Consider the following 20,842-nt stretch of genomic DNA (forward strand, 5'->3'; position numbering starts at 1 on the left):
TTGCCTACAAAAGGCGTTAATTCAAAAACCTATTTGTCCAATGTGTCGCAGAAGGCTGGCTGGAAGTCAGGGCTATCACTCTTTATACTTGGACGAAAATATATACGAGGATTTTATGGAGGAATATGTAACCTAAGCAAAAGCCCTTCGCCTAATTTCAAGTCGGCTTATCCACTATTTATAAACTAATTTTACCCGTGATATTATGTTTACTCGCTTTTTGCGTGTTGGTCCCAGAATATTTTTGAACAAACAAGGTGATAAGATGCTGTCCTACCAATGATAAAATAAACTGTGATGTGAATATTTACTGTTATTGTTTTGTATTTTTTTTACCTTAATAATAATTGTGTAACGAATATTATTTATTTTTATTAAACATTTTTAGCATTAAAACCAATATTTAATATCGACCTTTTATTTCTGAACGTGTAACTTTTTCTTCCGTGGAACAGGGTTTACGTGAAACGTCAATAATTTTACGTCAAAAGTATAAACGTCACATGAAAGTTTTCAAAATAAAAATCAAATCGCGACTCAAATTGTTATTAATTTCTCTGAAAATAAATGAGTAGACTTGCCGAAATGAACAGTAAAGAAACATACAAGAAGCTGTTTCCAAAACTGGAGAATCCAGACATAACATATCAGAATTATGTGAAGAAATTAGCCAAGTACCATTTCCAAATTAAAGCAGTCATCCAGGTAATATAAGTGATAATTATATCAGTATAAGATAGTAGTTGAATAAACTCATTATTTTGATCTTTGTTAACATCTTGTGATTGATAATTCAACTTTAAATATATTTTTTAATAAAGCAATCTGCTCAGCTGATTACGTTTTCATTCGAACTAGTTATTATTCAAATTGGTCTGTTTAGACAGAAAGAGCTACGTCAATATATAGGGTGGAAACTGTTCATATATCATTATTGATTGACATTGGCTCTAGCCGCCTGAGAAAGCTATAAAGATGCCCCGCACAAACTCACACTATTTTGTAATGCCTTTATTAATATCCAAGAGTGTTAAATCTTCTATTATAATGTTTTCAGGATATATTAGCATGCAGGGATTCAATGGAGACTCTAAACAGGTTCAATGAAAAAGGCCGGACATATATATCACAGTTACGGGATGAGTTGGAAAGCTTGGAGTTGTACGGCAAAGATATGGGAGATATGAAATACTCTTTGGAGTTGGAGTCACAGAGACATCAGTTAGCTTGGTAAGGTTTTTAGCTAACTTTTGTACATAAATAGCATAAAACCCATTATACCTGAAGCTGCAGCTGTGTATAAAGATATATCCCTGTCTACATAATTACTGCCATTTACAATACAGAATTTTAAACAGTGCTAAGTAGTTAATATTTGCAGTTCATTGTAGACCATATTTATTTGTTTTCAATAAGGCAGATACACCAGCTGCACTGGTTTAACTGCAGTAAAAGATAATAGATTGATGCATCTACTGTCGATAGTTGCTGATGGAATCAAATTTTAAGCATACCTGATAGTTTAACTTACTTAATTTGTTATTTATTTCAGTCTTCTGAAAGAATTCAAAGAAGCCAATATAACCAGTATGTTTGCTATAGAGAAAGCTCAAAGGAATGAGTTGCTGAAGGGTGCAGAGGGAGATAACTCTAATCTTAGGAATAGGAAAAATAAAGTTGACAGGGATGGATTGCTCAAAATGTCATCAGGTATCTATTCATTTTATATTTTAATGGTTAATATTGTATGTGTTGATATTTTGTACATGCACATCTGGGCTAAGCCTTGTCCAGTGTGGGTGTAGTGTGATATAAGTGACTGTGTTCTTAGAAAAAGTAGGGGAATCTGTTTTAGAATACTGAATGTTATCTCCCTGTACTTTTTTACATAAGATAAAAAGTTTTAAGGTAATAAACATGACATCTGTTTTCATTTTACAGGAGTGACAGAACAATTATTATCAATAAGCAGGCAGTTAGCAGACACAGCTCAGCGGAGTCAAGATACTCTTGACAACCTGGTCTCATCTAGTTCAACCGTCCATGTAAGTATCAAGTCACAAAAAGTACTTGTTACATGCTACTGCCAAGATTCCACTTTTGGCTTGTGTTAGAGCAGTTAAGGGCACCTCAAGTTCTCAATCTTCCTTTTTTTATTATCATTATAATCCAAATTTTCGAATTCTTCGCTTATATTTATTATTATTACTAATGATTACTATTACTGTCATAGATATAGCTAGATACTTTAGACCTGCCAGTCCCTTAAATACATGAACTGGTATAGGCCTGTATTTCATTTTAATGTACTTGAAGTAACAACCGAATGTATCTTTGCAGGGCACTCAATCAGAGTTACAGAACACAGCAAGCACAATATCGCAATCAGGCAAGCTACTGAAGAAGTATGGCCGACGAGAGTTCACCGACAAAGTTATAATGTTCTTCGCATTCCTCTTCTTTCTAGCTGTCTGCCTCTACATTGTACAGAAACGAATGTTCTAATAATTTAGTAGCTCTTATTCAATTGACTTTATGTATAGAACTATATTTATTATGAATTATTATAATGAAATGTATGAAATATGGAATGAATTATAAAATTACGTTCTATGTGTCGTAAATATGATTTTATTTTTACTCCCCGAGCAGCACGTAGTTTTAAAAATAGTTAGCGCCATCTAGTGTTTGTTTTGTTATCCTAAGTGAAACCAAGGATTACATTATAGAGCACGCTTTTCCCAAACCACGATAGATGGCACTACAAGAATTTAAGGAAGCGCGTTTTTTAAAGGCAACCGTCATCTCAGTAATGTTAAAGAAATCTATTACCTCATGGCAGTCGATGGTGTCTGAAGAACAGCTGATATAGTATTTTTGTTTTCTTTAAAAAGAACTCCCGCACTAAGAACTACTCTTGCGTCGCGGTGACTTTTACAAACATGCAAACAACGGACACAAAGTACAACCAGACCCGAAACAATCACTTGTAGATCGCAAAATAATTGTTCCGTCCGGGAACTGACCCCACGACCTCCCGAAGCGTGGTATCGGTGTAGCGACTTAAACCACTGCGCCACGGAGGCAGTCAGTCGGAGGCAGTTACATATCCCCACGTATATTTTAATGCTATTTCGTAAAGAAATGTAGCACCTTGTATCGTCGTAACGTAGTACATTAACATTTCTGATAAGTAGTTGTTCGTAATATATTTCACTAGCTGAAACTAAACATAGGAATTCACAGAACAATGCCTACGAATCTCGCCTAGTTCCCATGTTCCTATTTTGTAAGAGGAATCGCTCACAATAATAAGATAAGAGAAGCTATTAATATTGATTGTGACGACATGTGACGTGGAAGGCCGTGTCTGCTGACCGTGGACACCGACCCGTCATCGTACTACTATATCTTAATTTTTTTTTTACTTTTACTTTTAAAAGACAACTCCCGCACTAAGAATTGCTCTTGTGTCGCGGGGACTTTTACAAACATACAAACAACGGACACAAAGCACAACCAGACCCGAAGCAATTATTTGTGGATCGCACAAATAATTGCTCCGTGTGGGAATCGAACCCACGACCTCCCGTTGCAGTGGTATCGGCGTGGCGACCTAAACCACTGCGCCACGGAGGCAGTCACATTTAATAATGTTTTGTATAGCTTTGCGTGTTTTGTTTGATGCGTATGATACACGTGCAGTACGGTGGATCTTTCACTAGCTCGCGACGCTGCGGAGTGCGGCTACTAGGGGTATGACTATACCACTGTAGGTTTGAGTATGAAATGGGTAAAACCTGTGTCTCGCACTCTGTATTTTAACACCCCTTTTTTAATTGCACGCAAAGCTTCCTCTATAAAAATCTCTATCTATACGCAGCACTCTAATCACAAAGTTATTATTATTTTTTCTAAACATTTATTTCTAAATCCCATCTAATAGCGAATATAGCAATAAGTAAGAATACAGCCCGTAAATAATAATAAGTAAGTAATAATAAACATAAATAAACCAATAAATTCGCATCGTTTCCTAACAGATCAAAGGTTTGCACCTCTGCCTCATGTTTGGATAACTCCACCGTATACGGACATATAGTTGTCGTGATAGGTCAACTTTACAACCATTGTAAATCTTAGCCGCAGAGATTTTCTATTACCGCAAGCTACCAATGACTAGGCAGTCTACACTAAGGGCTGGGTCACATCTAACGGAAGATGCGTCGGGCGTTGCTTAAATTAGCATCGGCTTCGCACCGACGCATCATCGGTTGAATGTGGACGGTCGAGTGTTTTCCTATACATTTGTCTGTTCTGGCGTTATGTGACCAGTAATACGCGACGAATGTTCGTCAGATGTAAACCGACCCTAAGCTACCGTCTTTCTAATAAGAACGTACGCGGTTTGCAGAAAGTTGAATTAAAATGATTATATTCTGCACTTTCGCGAATCATTTTCGTGCAATCATGCAGTCATTTTGTAGTTTAATTTCTATTTCTTTGAGTGAGCTTTCTCTTCTTGCAATTAACAATTTGTAGTCGATGTTGTCTTCGTCAATATTTTAGTGGCAAATCATTTTAATGGTTGGTTGGTTCCGCACCTACTTGTAGATTCAAGTGAGATTGCAAGAGGACTATAAAGCCTCCCCAATCATCATGCTTATCAATTCAACGATATAGACTCGTGTCTCAAGCTTTTGGAATTTTAGACACAACTGCCTTCTTTTCTGAAGTTGATCACTCCGAAGAAGTCTATACTTCTTCGGAGTGATCAACTTCAGAAAAGACGACAATTTCTTCCGCATATACATAGGTATATGCGGAAGAAATTGTCGTCCAAAGCTAAATTTAGACAGGTCTTCAATTACGTAGCTTAGTGACGCAATAGGCTTAGCTTATTATGGTACTGCAACAAAAAAGACAAAGAAGATGTTCTCGCAAGGCATATACGACAGAAGTATCAGTAGAATACTATGTTATATGGTCTTATACATAAATGGTCACCACAAGGCAAGCAACAAATTCTTAGAACTGATAATAGAAATAATAATGCACACTAACGTAAGTAATACGTATTAGATAAAATCCCTATATTTGCAATTAATTGTAAACAATATGAGCATTTAATTAACAGCAATTGAATTCCAGGAAACTCTTCTATTCTAATTAAGTAAATCGCAAATACAAGAATATATTTATTTATATGTTTTCTGCGTATTTTGTACACAAGGTTTTATGTGGAACGGGAAGATAAGTGCAGTTCAAGGGGACTTCAAGGAACTGATATGGGAGCCGTGTGACGTGTAAGAGCGTGTAAATGAGTCAATGAGTCAGTGTTACGCGAATATCGGACGGCCTCCACCTCTGATAGGGCTGGGTTACTATGTACCATACAAAATAGCTAGCTTTTTGATTGAATCGTTTTTGGTATGTTTTTGAATTGTCGAATCAAGTGATATGAAGATAATTTAGAGCAATTTATAACAAAGTAAAAAACAAACCAGTCACATTTTATACAGATTTATAATTTGATTAAGTGAGTACATAAGCTCCTAAGCCTAAGTATTCAGAAAAGAAATCTATTCGAGAAAATAATGCGAGCGCTTTTCACAACCCCAAAAAAGTAGAATAATTAATTGTTTACAAGAATTTATGAATAACTAGTATCTGTTTTGCGTATAATATTATCAACCCTACACAGTTAGACGACATTGAGATGCATTAACGATAATTTGTCACCGCGCTGAGGTCGGTCAGATTAGCTCTGAATTCGGCGCATAATAGTTTGAAGGCTATTCGCGAAATGATTGATGTACAAATACGTTTGGCAATGATTTGATCCCGTTGCGTGGTCTTACATCAATATGTCGTCGTAGATCACATGGAGCATGTCCGAGGGGACACAGTCATGGTTAACACTTGACATTGTGTCTAACAGTTGTCTCTTGGGAAGAATTCTGATTCAAACTTCCTGGCTAGCAGTTGAAGATGTCTGGACTCATTTGGGACGTTTATTTCTTTTGTTAGTGTACATTTGATTTACGATTTTGTTTATTATTCTTATATTTCAGTGATTACCATATAAGCTACTTTTAAATTCCGTATTCGATACCTAAGTACATCATTTGAAATCTGTGTGTTTGTAGTCTGTAGACGGGCAGTCAAAGCACATTAGTTTGCGTTGTCAATTCACGAATACTCAATAATAATTATTTTCTGAAACGAATACTATTTTAACATATAATACTATCTACATCAAAAAGCATTGAGAGCTTTTGCAGAAACGATGCACATAATTTCATGAAATAGGCCTTCAGCATTAATGTTTAGCCTAATCTAAAAGTCTACCAAAACTTAAACGCTACTTAAAAAAAATCAAAATGTACATCTAATATGCGTTGTATTTGGCTGAGAACAACTCTTAAGATAACAATACAAGCCCTTACGCCCCTGTAAGATGAGTTACAAGCGTCTGATCGTCTGTGATAGCCGGCGGCGATGTCCACTGACATTGAACTTGAGCGAGGTCAGTTCAATATGCGCTCTCCACGCTTCACATGTTAGTGTACAAACTTTAGCGAGTTTCAGTAGAATAATGAGACTTTTTTAAAGAAAAATTAATACTGTATTTAGTAAACTAGTATATACTGCGATGCGTCAGCTGCTTTGATTAGTTATTTTTGTTATTGCGACTAAATTGGCGATATTCGACCACTATTGACTTTCAAACAACGAGTAGTTAGCGAGAGATTTTATGAAAAAATAACAGCGCCTCTAGCGTATTGCGTTGGAACTAGTTTTTTGGGTAGATTTTAAATAAGAAATTGTTGATACTTAGCACCGAGATCAGTAAATCGCGCCACTGACATCCGCTGATATATTCCTGACTATAAATGCACGCATGTTGATTTTTGAATAAACTTTCGTTTTTAAATTCAAGAGTACGATAAATCATTAGTATGTGTAAAACTTGGTTATTACAGAACTCGATTTTGCCGGGAGTAAGCCGGTGGTTCGTATTATGTATAAATAATGCAGTCCCTACACAACGTGGACGCGGAAGACAGGAACAAGGAGGTTGGAGCGTACCTTGACTGAGGTCTGCTATCAATATTGGACTGAGAGTGATTGATGACTTCATTAGAACAGCTGTTTTGTGCCGGTGAAGTATGGCATACTAAAACGTTTCAAATGAATTGTAACTGCTCGTATTGTAGGACTTTTAGAAGGAATTCACGAGCGCGATGTATTTAGTATACCCGCATAAATCGAAAGGCGAGCGTCTGATATTTGGTATTACTAATCTCAGTTGTGTTTTTTTTTCGAGGTGAAATACCTAGTGGAAGTAAAGCAGATAAAGTTTCATGGTACTGGGTCTTTTACTCCGACACGCGTTTCCTGGCAGTCTAAGAATGTTAGAAAGAAATGTGTCTGTCTACGGGTAAATGAAAGTGTATGTCACCCTTACAATTTCATGACGCCACGGTCTTCATTGAAGGTTTCCATTGAAGGTCTGTCCTTACAGGCTGATAATAATTCGTAACCCACAATTTTGTTAATTTGAAAGCGTTATCAACATATCGTAGACTTGTAGCAAACATTTATTTAAATGTAATCTGTTAATGGCTTTCTTTCTTGTTATTTTATTTCTTTTTATATAAGACCTCTGGGTCCTTTTGGAGAAAAAACGACCAAAATTATTCAGGCATGTACTTATTTTATTGCTCCTAAATGTGAATGTAGAAATGAGTTTCGTCGCATCGTGGAGAGGTCGACGAACTCATCATTATCTCAGCAAGGATAGCGAGTTAATAACAACGAATAAAACAAACTAGTTTTTATAACAAACCCTTCTTTGATGAAGCTTAATGTTTTAAATAAAATAAAAGCTCTTCTGGAACTTTGTTCACACTGTTTACTACTTATTGTGACAGTTAAAGTAGGAAAGACGTAGATAGTTTATAAGATTTCAAATGTTTAAACATTTTAATTTTTTAAGTATTTGGAATAATTGCGACTTAAACTATTTATTTTGTTTAATATTGTGTTACTGTCGGAACTCGGTGGAAGGCTAGGAAGGTACTAACCTAAAAAGGTAAAGCTATAAGAACCACTATTACTTTTTATAAATAGACATTATTTATAAATAAAGTTTCTTGCTATTTCTGTGTTCGGTATAATTTTCATAATAATTTCTTATCGTCGCTCGTCGCGTCCCCGTCGCGGTGTCGGTCAGGTTTCGTTTACATAAACCGCAGCCGATGAGCGCTGTTTTAATTGCTATTAGCTAAAATGGAATGATTCCGGACGCTTTGTATTTGGTAGGTAATTTTGTAAAGTGTTAGTTTCTTCAGTTGTTTAAAGTAAGTTATAGTATGTCTTAAATAAAATCTTGTTATACCCAAGTCATATAGATATTGCCTCCAATGAAATGCGTAAGGTCTACACGCAAAAGTCGTAGCCACCTTGTAAAAGCAAATGGCATTTATCGTACCTACTAACGATACTAACACTACACTACACTATACTAACGATACGAGACTATACTAACGATAACGCAAGCAACGTTCTATAATCCCTACATTCTATACAAAACGTAAAATTTTTTTTAATCGTGCATATTTGAACGTAGTTTGAATATCGAGAAATCACTAACTGTCGTGGTTTTGTATGTGACAGAGTCACAATTTTAATACTCATACTTTTAGTTGAGCGTCCTCGTTTAAAAGTTTACCTGAAAAGTTATCACGTCGGTGTTAGTAGGTAATAGTTGACATAATTTATTTTTGATTTTGAACTTTCCTTCAGTAAATGTAGCGATAAATTGTTTGAAAATATTTCCAATATTTGACTCAGTCAAAAATCCATGGGATAACATTGTTATTATCTTAATAGTCATAATACCTGCCTAATTTAAAGCTGTGGGGCGACTTCCTACTATCGGCTGGCTTTCGAATTTTTTCAACGACTAGAACAGCGTCTCTATCGATTATTGTAGGAACAAATTTTTAGTACATTAAGAATATCTTGGCTCAAGGAAATCACGCTACTGTATCAATTAAAAGCAGAATAACCGTTACAAAGTCCACAATCGAGACATAATTACAAAAGTTAAACGACAATACAGATTTTTCGTTTCATAACGCTTGAATGTACTTGAATATTTTGTTAGGGGAGTATTCTGTAGGCACTAAGGAAAGTTTCGCGCTCATATAATTGAGTTTGCTTAGATTTATTGTAATGGAAATGTGCTTATACGTTCTCAGTTCGTATGATAATAGGGACCGGCTTACGATAAACTTTTTAGAATATACGTAGTCCGTTCTATTTTGACTCTACTAGATTTGGTTGTTTAAAAAATTTAGTTACTTAATTTTAATATATACTTAACAGTAATTAAATTAGTTTTAGAGATTAAGACAGTATTAGTAGTAATTCGTTGTACATTTAATTTTAAGTGTTTAGATGTTATTTTCTTCGTTATTCTACTAAAAGTAGAGAGGTACAGGCGAAAGTTCTGAAGGATGCATGTTTATGATGGATTCTTAATATTTTATAACACAGATAGTTTATAATTAAGCGAAGAAACAATGATGCTGAAAGCTTTAGAGTTTGATTAACGGAACCTTGAAAAGTCGCCGGTTCTATCCGAAATTCATCTTCTTCGCGAGCAAACATGACAATGTGTAGTAAAAAAAAGCACAGCCATACCCTACAGCTTTAGATAAAAGAGGCCGCAAACCAAATGGCCAGTTAAGCTGCGAGTACGCATTGACGTAAACGATAATGCACCCTGCACTGCCCAACGCTCTGCTTTTAGCTAAACGTCGTAAAACAACCTTTGATCCGAATGTTTGTGTTCTCTGCTAAAGCACTGTTAAGCTTTGTCCAGTCGGCTGCAGTATTTTTGGTCCCATTCGACCGGTTTTAGAGGTACGTTGCATGTAAATTAGTTCAGCTTTGACTTAGGCTAACGTGACAATCGGATTTTAATATGAATATGTCTACAGGTATATTACGATAGTTAGATATCTGTAACTAAGTTACTATTTTTTTTACTAATATATAACTATATCATATTTAAATAGGATTCTAAGCGATCTTCAGATTATTTTATTTCAGCTTATGATGCAGCTAGAAGAAACCTCTTTACTTATTCCAAATTTACATACCTGCATGTTTTAACAGAAATTTTACTGATATTGAATATTTTTTTACCTTATGTGTCAGTCCAGTCCTAATTCAATAAATAGATTATTTTGTAAAGGAGTGATGCATTTAACCTTGCAGCCATTCAAAGTAATCATATTCACTTAAAGAAAAATGGTAGTAGGTACAGTATCTACAAATGTGATTCAGAATTTTGTGACTCAAGTTTTAGAATGGTGTACCCTCATCATTATGTTCAAGGTACAGTGACAGGCAGGTGACGATATCTATGACTACTACCTTTTTAAGAAGAAATAGGTTTAGGTATGTGGGACCTGTTCTAGTGTTAGCTGTTTACTCATCAAGAAAATAATATACTTTTGTCGTAGTACCGATTATTATATTACGCGTCGAAACTGTCTAAGTATTAGAATAGTTGTAAGTTTAATTATTATTAGAGAGAAGCATTTTCTGGCTGCTTGGTTGTTGTCCTTGACCTCGAATTTTGATTGCTGCATCCTCATTTTCCGCTGCAAAATTTTGTCCCACTGAAGCTTTTTAGCCGTTACAGACATGCAGATTATCCCATTTATTGAATAAGTATGGATGGATTTTCAGGAATGTCTGGCATTATCTCAATTAATTTAGCTTTTTATATGCTATATGCAAACAGACAGGAAAACTTTGGTATTCGCTATCTAAGTAAGGACAGAATCAATGGCACCTATGGACATCAGTCCCGTTAAATCTACAGTCATTGTATGGGGTTGTTAAACTGCTTTCGGTAAACTCCCCATTCAATCAAGTACAGGTTATACAGGGAAAATATCGTAAATCACCATGTGATCACTTAAATCTGTGAACGTTTGTGGTTTTTATTTCTTTGGTTTTGTGGTTTGATGCTAAAACAGTTGTTTTAGAATATGTATGAGTGTTCACTTGTTCATCTCACGTAATTAAGCGGTGTGTTGAATACGAAAATATTTTTTATTACGGGTAATCTTATGGGGTTGTCCATTCACATATGTACAGTAAGGTAAGATTGTAAGCTTAACATCAGTTTAGTGTTGTGTATTAAAAAGAGGAAAAATCAAAATCGGATTTCCTCGGGCGTCACTACGATATTTTCACGAAAATATGTTTTCGTAAATAGTATTCTTGAAAAAGCGTTACTCCCACATTGCGACAACAGAGTATTTTTTACGTTTGTCGTGGGATAATACGCAGAACTAAAAAACAGATTTCAATAGAGTTTAATGGACGGAGTGTTTTTAAAATTGGTTTTGTTGACTACACCACTAAATTAGTAACTAATGATTACTGAACATGAAACATCAAGGCACAGCATTTTTTATCGTGGCTTGTTAAACGTAGATTATGCTACTATAGAGGTACATATTTATAACGTAGAAGTCATAAGCAATATGATTCTCAATGTAAACCGCTGTATAATTGAGTCATTGATGATATGATTATACCGATATCTATCAAATTGCCTACAACATGCATACAAATACACTCAGCTGCAGTTTTATGACAAGTGCAATAAATTTAATGTTTGAATTACAATGTAGGGAGACAAAGAGTCTAAGAGTTGAGGTTTAAAATTATCATAGTTGATATATAAGTGGCGTTTTATTGATGATGGTAAATGGTACAGGAACTACACATATTGATTAAGATGTTTGTTTGTGTTTAGATGACACTGGGATAGGTCATCAGGATGTTGGTTATTAAATTAAACTGGTTATTTATTTAACCGACTTCAAAAAATGGCGGAGGTCCTCAATTCACCGCTAAATTTTATTTTCATAGATACCTATGGATTTCTGAGTGTAAGGCAATGCAGGGTGCCTTGAAGTATTCTTTACATAGTATGTTGTTCTGAGATGCAGGTTGTAAGTAATTGGGCTATTATGTATTTCAAACCAATTAAAGTACGGGTATAACTATGTATATAATATTTGGAAAGTAATCTACACAAAATAATACATCTGCAATAGTTAAACTGCATATCCAACGGGATACGTTTATTTCTGTTTAAAAATAGTTTGTTTGTTAGGTCATAATATAGTTTTTAACAAGGTTTTCCTTATAAGGGAAATCTTAGAAACACTGTATCATGAAGGACAAATGAAAACGTATCTATGCCTAATCATTGCACGTTTTACCTTCCTTTCATTATGAATCAGCATTAATCATAATTAGCATCATGGTACTCTAATGCTGTACAGGTAACTAGTGAAACAAAGTTATTGTGTGTTACCTTAATATCTAAAATCCTAAGGCAGTCTACAACTTACTGATTCTTTTGTTATATAGAGCAGCCGACATCAAGCCAATGGGTTGTGTTGACTGGGTTTGTACTCTTTTAGGTTTAATTCCTCGGCTGTTTGCGAGGAAAATGCTTATTCTCCAGCTATTTTTGGGCTGTGAGTTTCTTGCTAGCTCTTATCATAAGGCTTACTTCTTGGCTCTATTATTCGATTTCCAAGCTGATTTTTTAATATAATATTGTTTATATTATGTTGTTAATTGTTTGAAAGAAAATACAAAACGGTTAACGTTATTTATTTATTTATTTAACGTAAAAACTACCTAAATGTGGCTTCACAACTGAATTGTATAAAAATGTGAAGTTAAAGCCATTTAGCGGGCATCGCGGGGTGCACTGTCGTTTATATCAATAAGGGTGGTTGTAAGCTGGTCCTATACAAATATATCAGTGTGTGGTGAGTCCACAGAGGGTTGTTCAGAGTACATTGTGTTAAAGCTCGGATGCTGTAAGACAGTGGCTGAAACATGTGCTGGGTGATACTCATTTAAGATTTGTGTAAAGTAAAAAAAAAAATTACGTAGTAACAAAAGTACTGACGTTGTAATTTGTTTATTTATTCATTGTAAATTTTTGAGTCTGTGTGTCGGTTTATACATTATCACGCTTATTTCTTTTAAGGTTGCTGTAAAAATTTTACATTGCACAACTTAGGAATTGAACCCGTATGAATTACATGGATATCAAAGATTCACTTCAGCTGCTGCAATATTAAAAACTTAAATATTTATATCATTTATTTACATTGACAATATTGAATTTAAATGTCGCACGTATTTTATTTGTAACTTATTCATTCATTAGGAACATTATAATAATGTATGTATATAGAAACGAACAGGTGCAGTCTATTTCAAGATACTATATCTATTACATTGTGATAGAGTAGGTAATCATTACCAATACATTTAGCGCGCGCCATTGATTGACGTTCAATTATTGTCTATGAATGCCTACATTGACGACGTAAGTAGGTTACATTGAATACATCACGGCATTGTGTCAATCTATTTCAATTTCATGCATATTTCATGGCATTATTTAGAAAATAATTAGATAAATAACTATGAAAATAATTATTATGATTTGGAATGTTGGCAGCTCCTCGCATGATAAATTATTGTATCAACCACTTTGTAAAACTTTTGGCGATTGAAAACAGTGGCCGTGAGTTTCTTGCTAGCTCTTCTCAAAAGGCTCTACTTTCCGAGCTAGTGGTAGATTCCGTTATTGTAACGACTATCATTAGTGTCAATATTTGACCTAAATGCATAAATGATTTGATTTGGAATCTGATAAAAACATCAACAAAAAAATGTATGTACGAAGTTTTCCTCCAAAAGCTGCAGTGTGCAGAATTGTTAGTAGTAAAAAGCTTACGTGTAACCGAATACTTTTGGAAATCTAAAGAGGGTTGCGAGTTAAAGGTCCGAAAATCACAAAAGTCAAGTAAAATATTATAACTGAATTGAAACTGGGCGATTTATACAGACATAGACATCTTTGGTGTCCTAAATAACTTACATGCAGCTATTAATCTGGTTTCTAATTATTATTTTAACTAAGCAATTATAATCTCGATAATTAATCTTATCGAGTTAATTGATCAAATTGTCATCGGGGATAGAACTGAGTTGTACTGATTGACAATATGTTATGTAACAGACAATCTTAACATATATCGACATTGTACATTATTTATTATTCTCAGGGTCTGTATGTAGGTTTTTTACTAATTCAATTCAAATATTCTTAATAGTGAGTTGAGTAACCGTCAGTATACAGTATATTGGCATTTTTATAATTTAAAAAAAATATGAGTGCTAGAATGTGTTTTACGGAATAATACTATTTAATTTTCTTGTCTATGCTCCTTAGCACGAAAAAAAAAACGAAAAAGGAACGAATTCAAATTGATTCGTATTCTACAGTTAGTATTAGTTGATATCTTTGCAACATTTTCACCACACTCAGATTGGAAAGTAATACAAACTAAATGTTAGTTGGAGTGAACCAAAATTATTCGTTTGCTTTGATACGTGGCCCGCCTAGCATTGCATTCGAGCATTCGTTGCAAAATTGCCGTTTGGACGATTCATTGAAAATGGGGCAAGTGAAAATTCAAGAGAAATGTCGAAAGTTTCAACAAAATTTTGAATATGACGCCTGCTTCTTTAAGGTATCGTAAATAAATTGTGTAGTAACACTTTTATACTGGCTATGTTTTACTTGATAAGTTATTATTAATTGTAGATAAAGAGACACGTTTCACAGCTCCGTCTAAATCTATGCCTAATAGAAATGGCACCTCGCTTTAATTTGAATTAGAACACAGACATTTACTTGTTTTATAAGTAACTTATAACTATTCCCTATTTGTTTAATACGTAAAATATCTACTTTATACGTTAAACTGTCGGATTTTAATGGCGTTAACGATATTATTTCAGAAAACAGTACAATTTTATTTAATAGAATTTGTATATAGCATTTTGCACCAATATTCACCATAGCCGTCAGTTTGTGAACTATGGTGCAAGCGTGCTATTGATTTTACAACGAGTATTAGACGATAATTAAAGTGTCTAGGTTTGTTCAGGCAGCTTATAAACACCGATCAATGGCTGCTATGTAGTTTGCTCTACGTGTTGGTCTGTTGTACGACAACGCTGGTTTTACTTTAAACGATTTGTTTTCGATTTTCTTTAGTATCTAAGGTAACTTTATCTATAAACTGAAATGGTATCTTAAAATAAAACTGATAATTATTCTAGACTTCTGTCAAAATTATAGTGTTAATATTTTCTTTTGTTTAGTTCGATAGTGATCTTGGCTATATGCCGATTTCCGTCAATAACACAGTGTTTTTCAAAAAATAAATTAAGTAGCGTTATTGCGACTACTAAGCAACCAAATTGAAAGTCCTATTGTCGTTTTCTTGATAAAATATTGAAAAAGGAACATACCTATTATATGCTTTTTTTCACTCTGACATTTATTTTATGTTTTTAAAATTTCAAATAGAGAACTTTGTGGCCCAGGTTACACGTTCTTTTTTTCGTATCTCTCGAATTCCAAGCACATTTTTATCGAGCATTTAATCGATTTAGAATACAATCAATGATTTTTATTTTTACGTTTGGTTGATTGTTGATTAGTCCATGTTTGTTGTTACTACGTGTAGTGTGTTGCAATTAGTTGCAGGTTGCACATGACAGTCGACATTTACAACCTAATTGTGAGGTACATTCACCAGGTTCGTTTGGAAGATTGATAGAGTAATAAAGTTTATAATCAATTTTAAGTACTTGTTATGTGTGTTGCTTGGTAATAAGTTATGTGCGTTTAGTTATGTATTCAGCATATTTGCAGATATTTTTCAACAAAAAAAAGATTTCTGTTCTAGTTTTCTTTTACAAAAACTAAATAAAGAAAATCTTTCATTTGCGTTTTTTGAAAATAAAAGGAAAAATTTTTCGTTATATGGGTTTATAATAGGTATATATTTATTACAACGCATTATTGTTCAATACTTTGTGAACACGTGTGGTTTAATTAAGAACAAATTAGGTCAGTATGCAAATACCTCGTAAATACTGTGTAATTTACTTAGATTGTTAGTTTTATGTCTGTGGTCAATATACGACCAAAAGTAAATAAATACGATATGCCTAGTACCATTATAAGTTTATGAACCTCTTTAAATATCCACTCTAGCGCATGTCTTAGGAAATACATTTCATTAAAATGTATGATAGAATCCCAATTATAAATAAGCACTATAAATAACAGTATCTTCCCGACCAATCAATTCTATTCACTTGAAATAAGGCTCTACTAAATAAAAATATTTTTCTGACAGATTAATTAAGTATGTAAATATTTTGGCGTTTTTAAATAAGATTTATAAGCAATTCATGTTTCTTCTCAAAACATGGTTTGCTTAAAAACCCATAGAGTCTGTATATTAAGAAAAGTACGCTTGGTTAACCACCTGTTACGTTCAGACTTTACCATTATTATCTGTGCCAAACATGATGCAAATTGTTTTGACATTGATCATAATTTGACTGGCCCTAGCTTGTCCTAGTGAGGATAATAACGTATGAGAAGTTTTCCTAGAATTTAATAAATATGCCTTCATAAAATAATATGTAATTATTTTGTAACCTATGTCATTAACGGCCATAAATGACAAATTGCGTGAAAAGGAATTATACGTTTAACCCCCGGTTATGAGGTACATTTAGCCGTAGTTTATCTATTCAATAGCGTTTAAACTCATATATAAAAACTTTTTTAAATAGATAAAGCTTCCGCTAAATGTACTCAGAAATCAGGGGTAAGTATTTTAAAATTGGAATGACTCAAAATGGCGGCTAGTTTTTCTGTCAAAATTAAAAAAAAATAGGCAAAGGTAAAATTTCAGTGTGCCAGTATGTAGAGTGAAGCGTCGTGCTGAATCGCAAACGACTTGTAGAGGTGAACGCACGACGAGCGCGGCACTCGTTGAACTTGACTCGGCTGCCTTAACATTGCGCGGAAGATATTATATAAGGAAATTATCTAATCACGCGTCCTTTTCAATCAGTTTAGTATGTTTAGGACTTGATATAGTACGTTGAAAGTTTTAATGTAGTTTAAGTACTGTGTACGTAGGTGGTATGGGTTTTTTGACACCATGTTAAATGTATAACCGAATACGAGTATGTCGCGCTTTATTTTAGATTTATGTGCTTACGCGTACTTGAAGATGATTCTAGATGAACTTAATTAACGCATAGATAATTAAGTGCTCAAACCTTTGTTTTCAGTATTCATTAGATGAGTAAACGTGTAATCGTTTGAATAGATAAATGCCGTCGACCTTTTATGTTTATCGTGTCTATGTTAGTTAAAGTTAGCCAATTATATAATGTAAACACTAGAATTCTACCGTACATATATATTATACAGGTATATTGTTTATCACAAGGAAATAATCCTACAAAAGCTGAACCGGTATGTTGCCCCATAGCTGTGATATTTACAGCACAAACCCAGTTTCGCTCCAGCTTACGAACAGTGTCTGAATGCTTCCTGTTTACGAAATGGTTACAAAACGTACCCTTCGAATATTCCGCAGTAATCAGTGGTCCAATGCGACTCCAGGGTACGGACCGTGAACCCTGCGCACACGCACCCGTGTTTGTCCGCCGTCGGATGATCCGAGGCCGATATATAAGCCGGCGACGGAGCACCCGGCACCATTCGCGATTAAACGCCACCGGAGTGAGCTTCCGCAGACCGAGGCCGGCCTGACTCTGACCGCCAACTGAATTGACACAATTGCTCGCCACCCTTCCGCGATGTCTGCGATACGGTTGCTTCTTGTCGCCGCACTCTTCCTCGCCACCGTCGAGTCGGCACCTTTCTTCGATGCGATTTACGATGCTATCAACGGTAACGCGAGAAGATCGTACGGCTATAGCGGCTATGGTAACTATGGATACGGGGGCTACCAGTATGGGAATGGCTACGGCAGCCCTCAAGACTACGGATATGCTAACGGAGGATACGGTGGCTACGGATACAAGCCCAAGCATGAGAAGGCGCCACCACGACAAGAGAGAACCTTCAAGGAGATCTGCAGGGTGCACTTCCCCGCGTCGGAGGATTTCCCGGGGAGGAACGGGATAGTGTGCCCCTACTGAGGGTCAGATCGCGTGTTCTACGCAATGGAGAGACTGCTCCGACGACGTAACATCATGAGGATGGGTTGATCTTAATACAAAGTAGTCACGATGATCTCTTCAGTCAAAATCCGAAATTAAAACATCGATAAATACATAAAACACATTAAAACAAGACTTTTTCAAAGTGAGTGTTTAAGTGTGAATTGAGAAATCAAAAGAATATTCGGAGAAGTGATAAATTGCTTGCTCGATTACAGTAATCTGTGTCATGTTTACAAAGTGCAAGTGTCAAATACAGCGATGTGTTTGTAAACGTCATCAAGCCTAGGTCGACCTGTCGTGAAGAGTGATAAGTTACTGTTAATTCTCCTAGTAGTAGCGTGTGATTCGAAGTTTATCTCGTTAAGGTGATGACCTTGTGATAATTCGTCTATTAGTTCTTTAATTATTGTAGTTTCTCTGGCACACAAGACGCATGGAACACGCGATTGTAGTTTATAAAATGGACACAAAATTATGATTGGCTTTTCGTACTTATAAAATTGTCTTTTAGATCCACCATTTCTGTGTTCTTCCAAACATTTCCACCAAAGCGTTTCTTTGTCTATTTGTAGTACAAAGGGCTAAGTTAAGATACTTTATGTTATGTAAGTGTTGTAAATATATGCTAAGTTGTAAAATAAATGTTTGAAATATGGTCACGTGTTTGAATTCGTGTTAGTCGGTAGTAGCAAGGTGTGAATTGGGTCAATTTTAGTGGGACCATTTTGTCTGTAGGTATATGTGGGCCAAGCTCAATGAAACAAAACAACGTGAAGTTATGACTCATCTGACAGCTGAGATTTTCGCGCGCGATTATCTGTGCTAATTGCAAAGGAATTGACCGTTATGCCTAATTTGTATGCGCATAAACCTTCGGCTTAGAGTTAAGGTTTTTTTGTAAGTAATTTATTCTAGCAAATACTTGCTAGATAAAAATAGAACTGCATTAATTACTATTCAGTGAATGGATTTGATTTTCGTCGTCGTAGAGTTTGACGTTTGACATAAATTAAGTTCCTTACTCTATAATGAATGTAGACATATTAAATTATGTGTTACTATAATTAAATAAAAATTATGAAAAACAAAAATGTTTTTTTCAAAATAAATAGTTTAGCAAAAAAATACTATCACGCTGGTAATTTTACATAAGTACAAAAAAATACTGTACTTCTTTGTGTTCGTACAAATAAATACACATAACGTTACGTATTAAAAGAACTATTAAAATAATATTATATTTTTTACGCAATAAAAGAATCTCAGCAGTAAAAAAAAGGTGGAAACAAAAGTCGGTCTAGTTTATAAAAACAAAAACAAAAGCGTTGCAATAAAGTGGCGAGGTAAGTAAACTCGCGCTAACGGTGATCAGGCCTTGATTAACGTAAGTAGTACATAATTATTATGCAAACCTAGATCATAAACCACGCTACGAGTACTTTACCAAAATCTGTTTGTTTTCATTTACACGCTATTTGTAAGATTTAGTTTACTTACGATGATGTGCATAATATTATAAGAATACGCATATTATTATGATAATAAAAATGTTTTAAAAATTTTAAAAATAAGAGCATTTTTTTATAAAATAATTTCATGTAATTGTTTTCGGAACGGGTGTCTCTTTTTTAAATAATTTGAATTAATTATCAATAAAAAAAGTGGCTGAATAATTTGCGGAAAAAGTTCAAGGGATTAAAATTGATTCAGTAATCTACATGAAGCTGTACAAAAAATGTACATAGTGATAATAATAGTAGGAAATAAGAAGAATTTTTAACACACTTTATTTCTGAAAACGGCATCCATGTTAAAAGCACCATAAACTTAGTGAATGTCGGCACAACCTCTGACATAATCCTGAATCGTTCATCTATTACGTCTCGTGGGAATTGATGCCACTATCTATTCTTCAAGCAGACCACTTACACACTGTCATTATTTTTAATTGTACATTATTCTTATGTTATATCCTAGTTCCTACTTAATTAATATGTTTTATACGGATGAGCTTTCAAATTAGTGCGATTAGGAAGTTTATTATGCTAATATTTGACGAATTTTGTTCGTAGTCTCTAGTCCGCTGGTTTAAGTATATAACTATAAAGTTAAGGTCCTATATTCATGTATGGTCCTATGTCCTTAACTTCATGGTTTGAATTTATTGAAATTGCATGTATCGGTTAAAATTTCCACCATTACATGCTTTATTAGGAAATTATTCTTTTATCATGGTCAATTATCATATGTTAACAAAAAAAAAACACACTAAAAGTAATTGTCGATAACTATGTAGCCAGGTGTCGATAGTCGGTACTCAATTGCGCTTCGTAACGCGATTCTCTACCACTATCGACAATCGACAACCTGCTAGCTATCGAGAAATTATTTTGTATGAAATGCCGATAACAGCGCATCTAGCGGGCGTCGTAGGAAATATTTTCGCAGTAAATTATGAATGTTAAACTCTCGATACTCGATAGTACCGACCGTAGAGAATCGCGCTACTGGTGTCTCCATTGCGGTATTCACTTGGTATTTGCAGTAATATTTCTAACATTTTATTAGAAGTTTACGTAATAAAATACAGTTGGTAGACACGACGGAATTCAATTCACCCTTTTAAAGTTGTCTAATA

At 34.5% G+C, this 20,842-nt stretch overlaps 2 protein-coding genes across 2 annotated transcripts; both read left to right on the forward strand.

Moving 5' to 3' along the window:
* Positions 1-469: 469 nt before the first annotated feature.
* Sec20 (vesicle transport protein Sec20) lies at positions 470-2,613 on the forward strand. The gene is made up of 5 exons (XM_076113945.1): positions 470-705; positions 1,058-1,230; positions 1,553-1,710; positions 1,942-2,045; positions 2,341-2,613. Exons 1-5 carry the CDS (start codon positions 568-570, stop codon positions 2,503-2,505), a joined length of 738 nt encoding a protein of 245 aa, XP_075970060.1. The 5' UTR covers positions 470-567; the 3' UTR covers positions 2,506-2,613.
* A 15,106-nt stretch (positions 2,614-17,719) lies between these two features.
* LOC142972241 (uncharacterized) lies at positions 17,720-18,859 on the forward strand. The gene has a single exon (XM_076113169.1). The coding sequence runs from the start codon at positions 17,836-17,838 to the stop codon at positions 18,178-18,180; it is 345 nt and encodes a 114-aa protein (XP_075969284.1). The 5' UTR covers positions 17,720-17,835; the 3' UTR covers positions 18,181-18,859.
* The last annotated feature ends 1,983 nt before the right edge of the window (positions 18,860-20,842 follow it).

This window comes from Anticarsia gemmatalis, chromosome 4, assembly GCF_050436995.1.
Source record: "Anticarsia gemmatalis isolate Benzon Research Colony breed Stoneville strain chromosome 4, ilAntGemm2 primary, whole genome shotgun sequence".
Lineage (NCBI taxonomy): Eukaryota > Metazoa > Arthropoda > Insecta > Lepidoptera > Erebidae > Anticarsia > Anticarsia gemmatalis.

Coding starts and splice junctions, on each gene's coding strand:
- LOC142972241 (XM_076113169.1), top strand. CDS start 17,836: ATGTCTGCGATACGGTTGCTTCTTGTCGCCGCACTCTTCCTCGCCACC.
- Sec20 (XM_076113945.1), top strand. CDS start 568: ATGAGTAGACTTGCCGAAATGAACAGTAAAGAAACATACAAGAAGCTG. Junction 706..1,057: donor AAATTAAAGCAGTCATCCAG/GTAATATAAGTG, acceptor TAATGTTTTCAG/GATATATTAGCATGCAGGGA. Junction 1,711..1,941: donor ATTGCTCAAAATGTCATCAG/GTATCTATTCAT, acceptor TTCATTTTACAG/GAGTGACAGAACAATTATTA.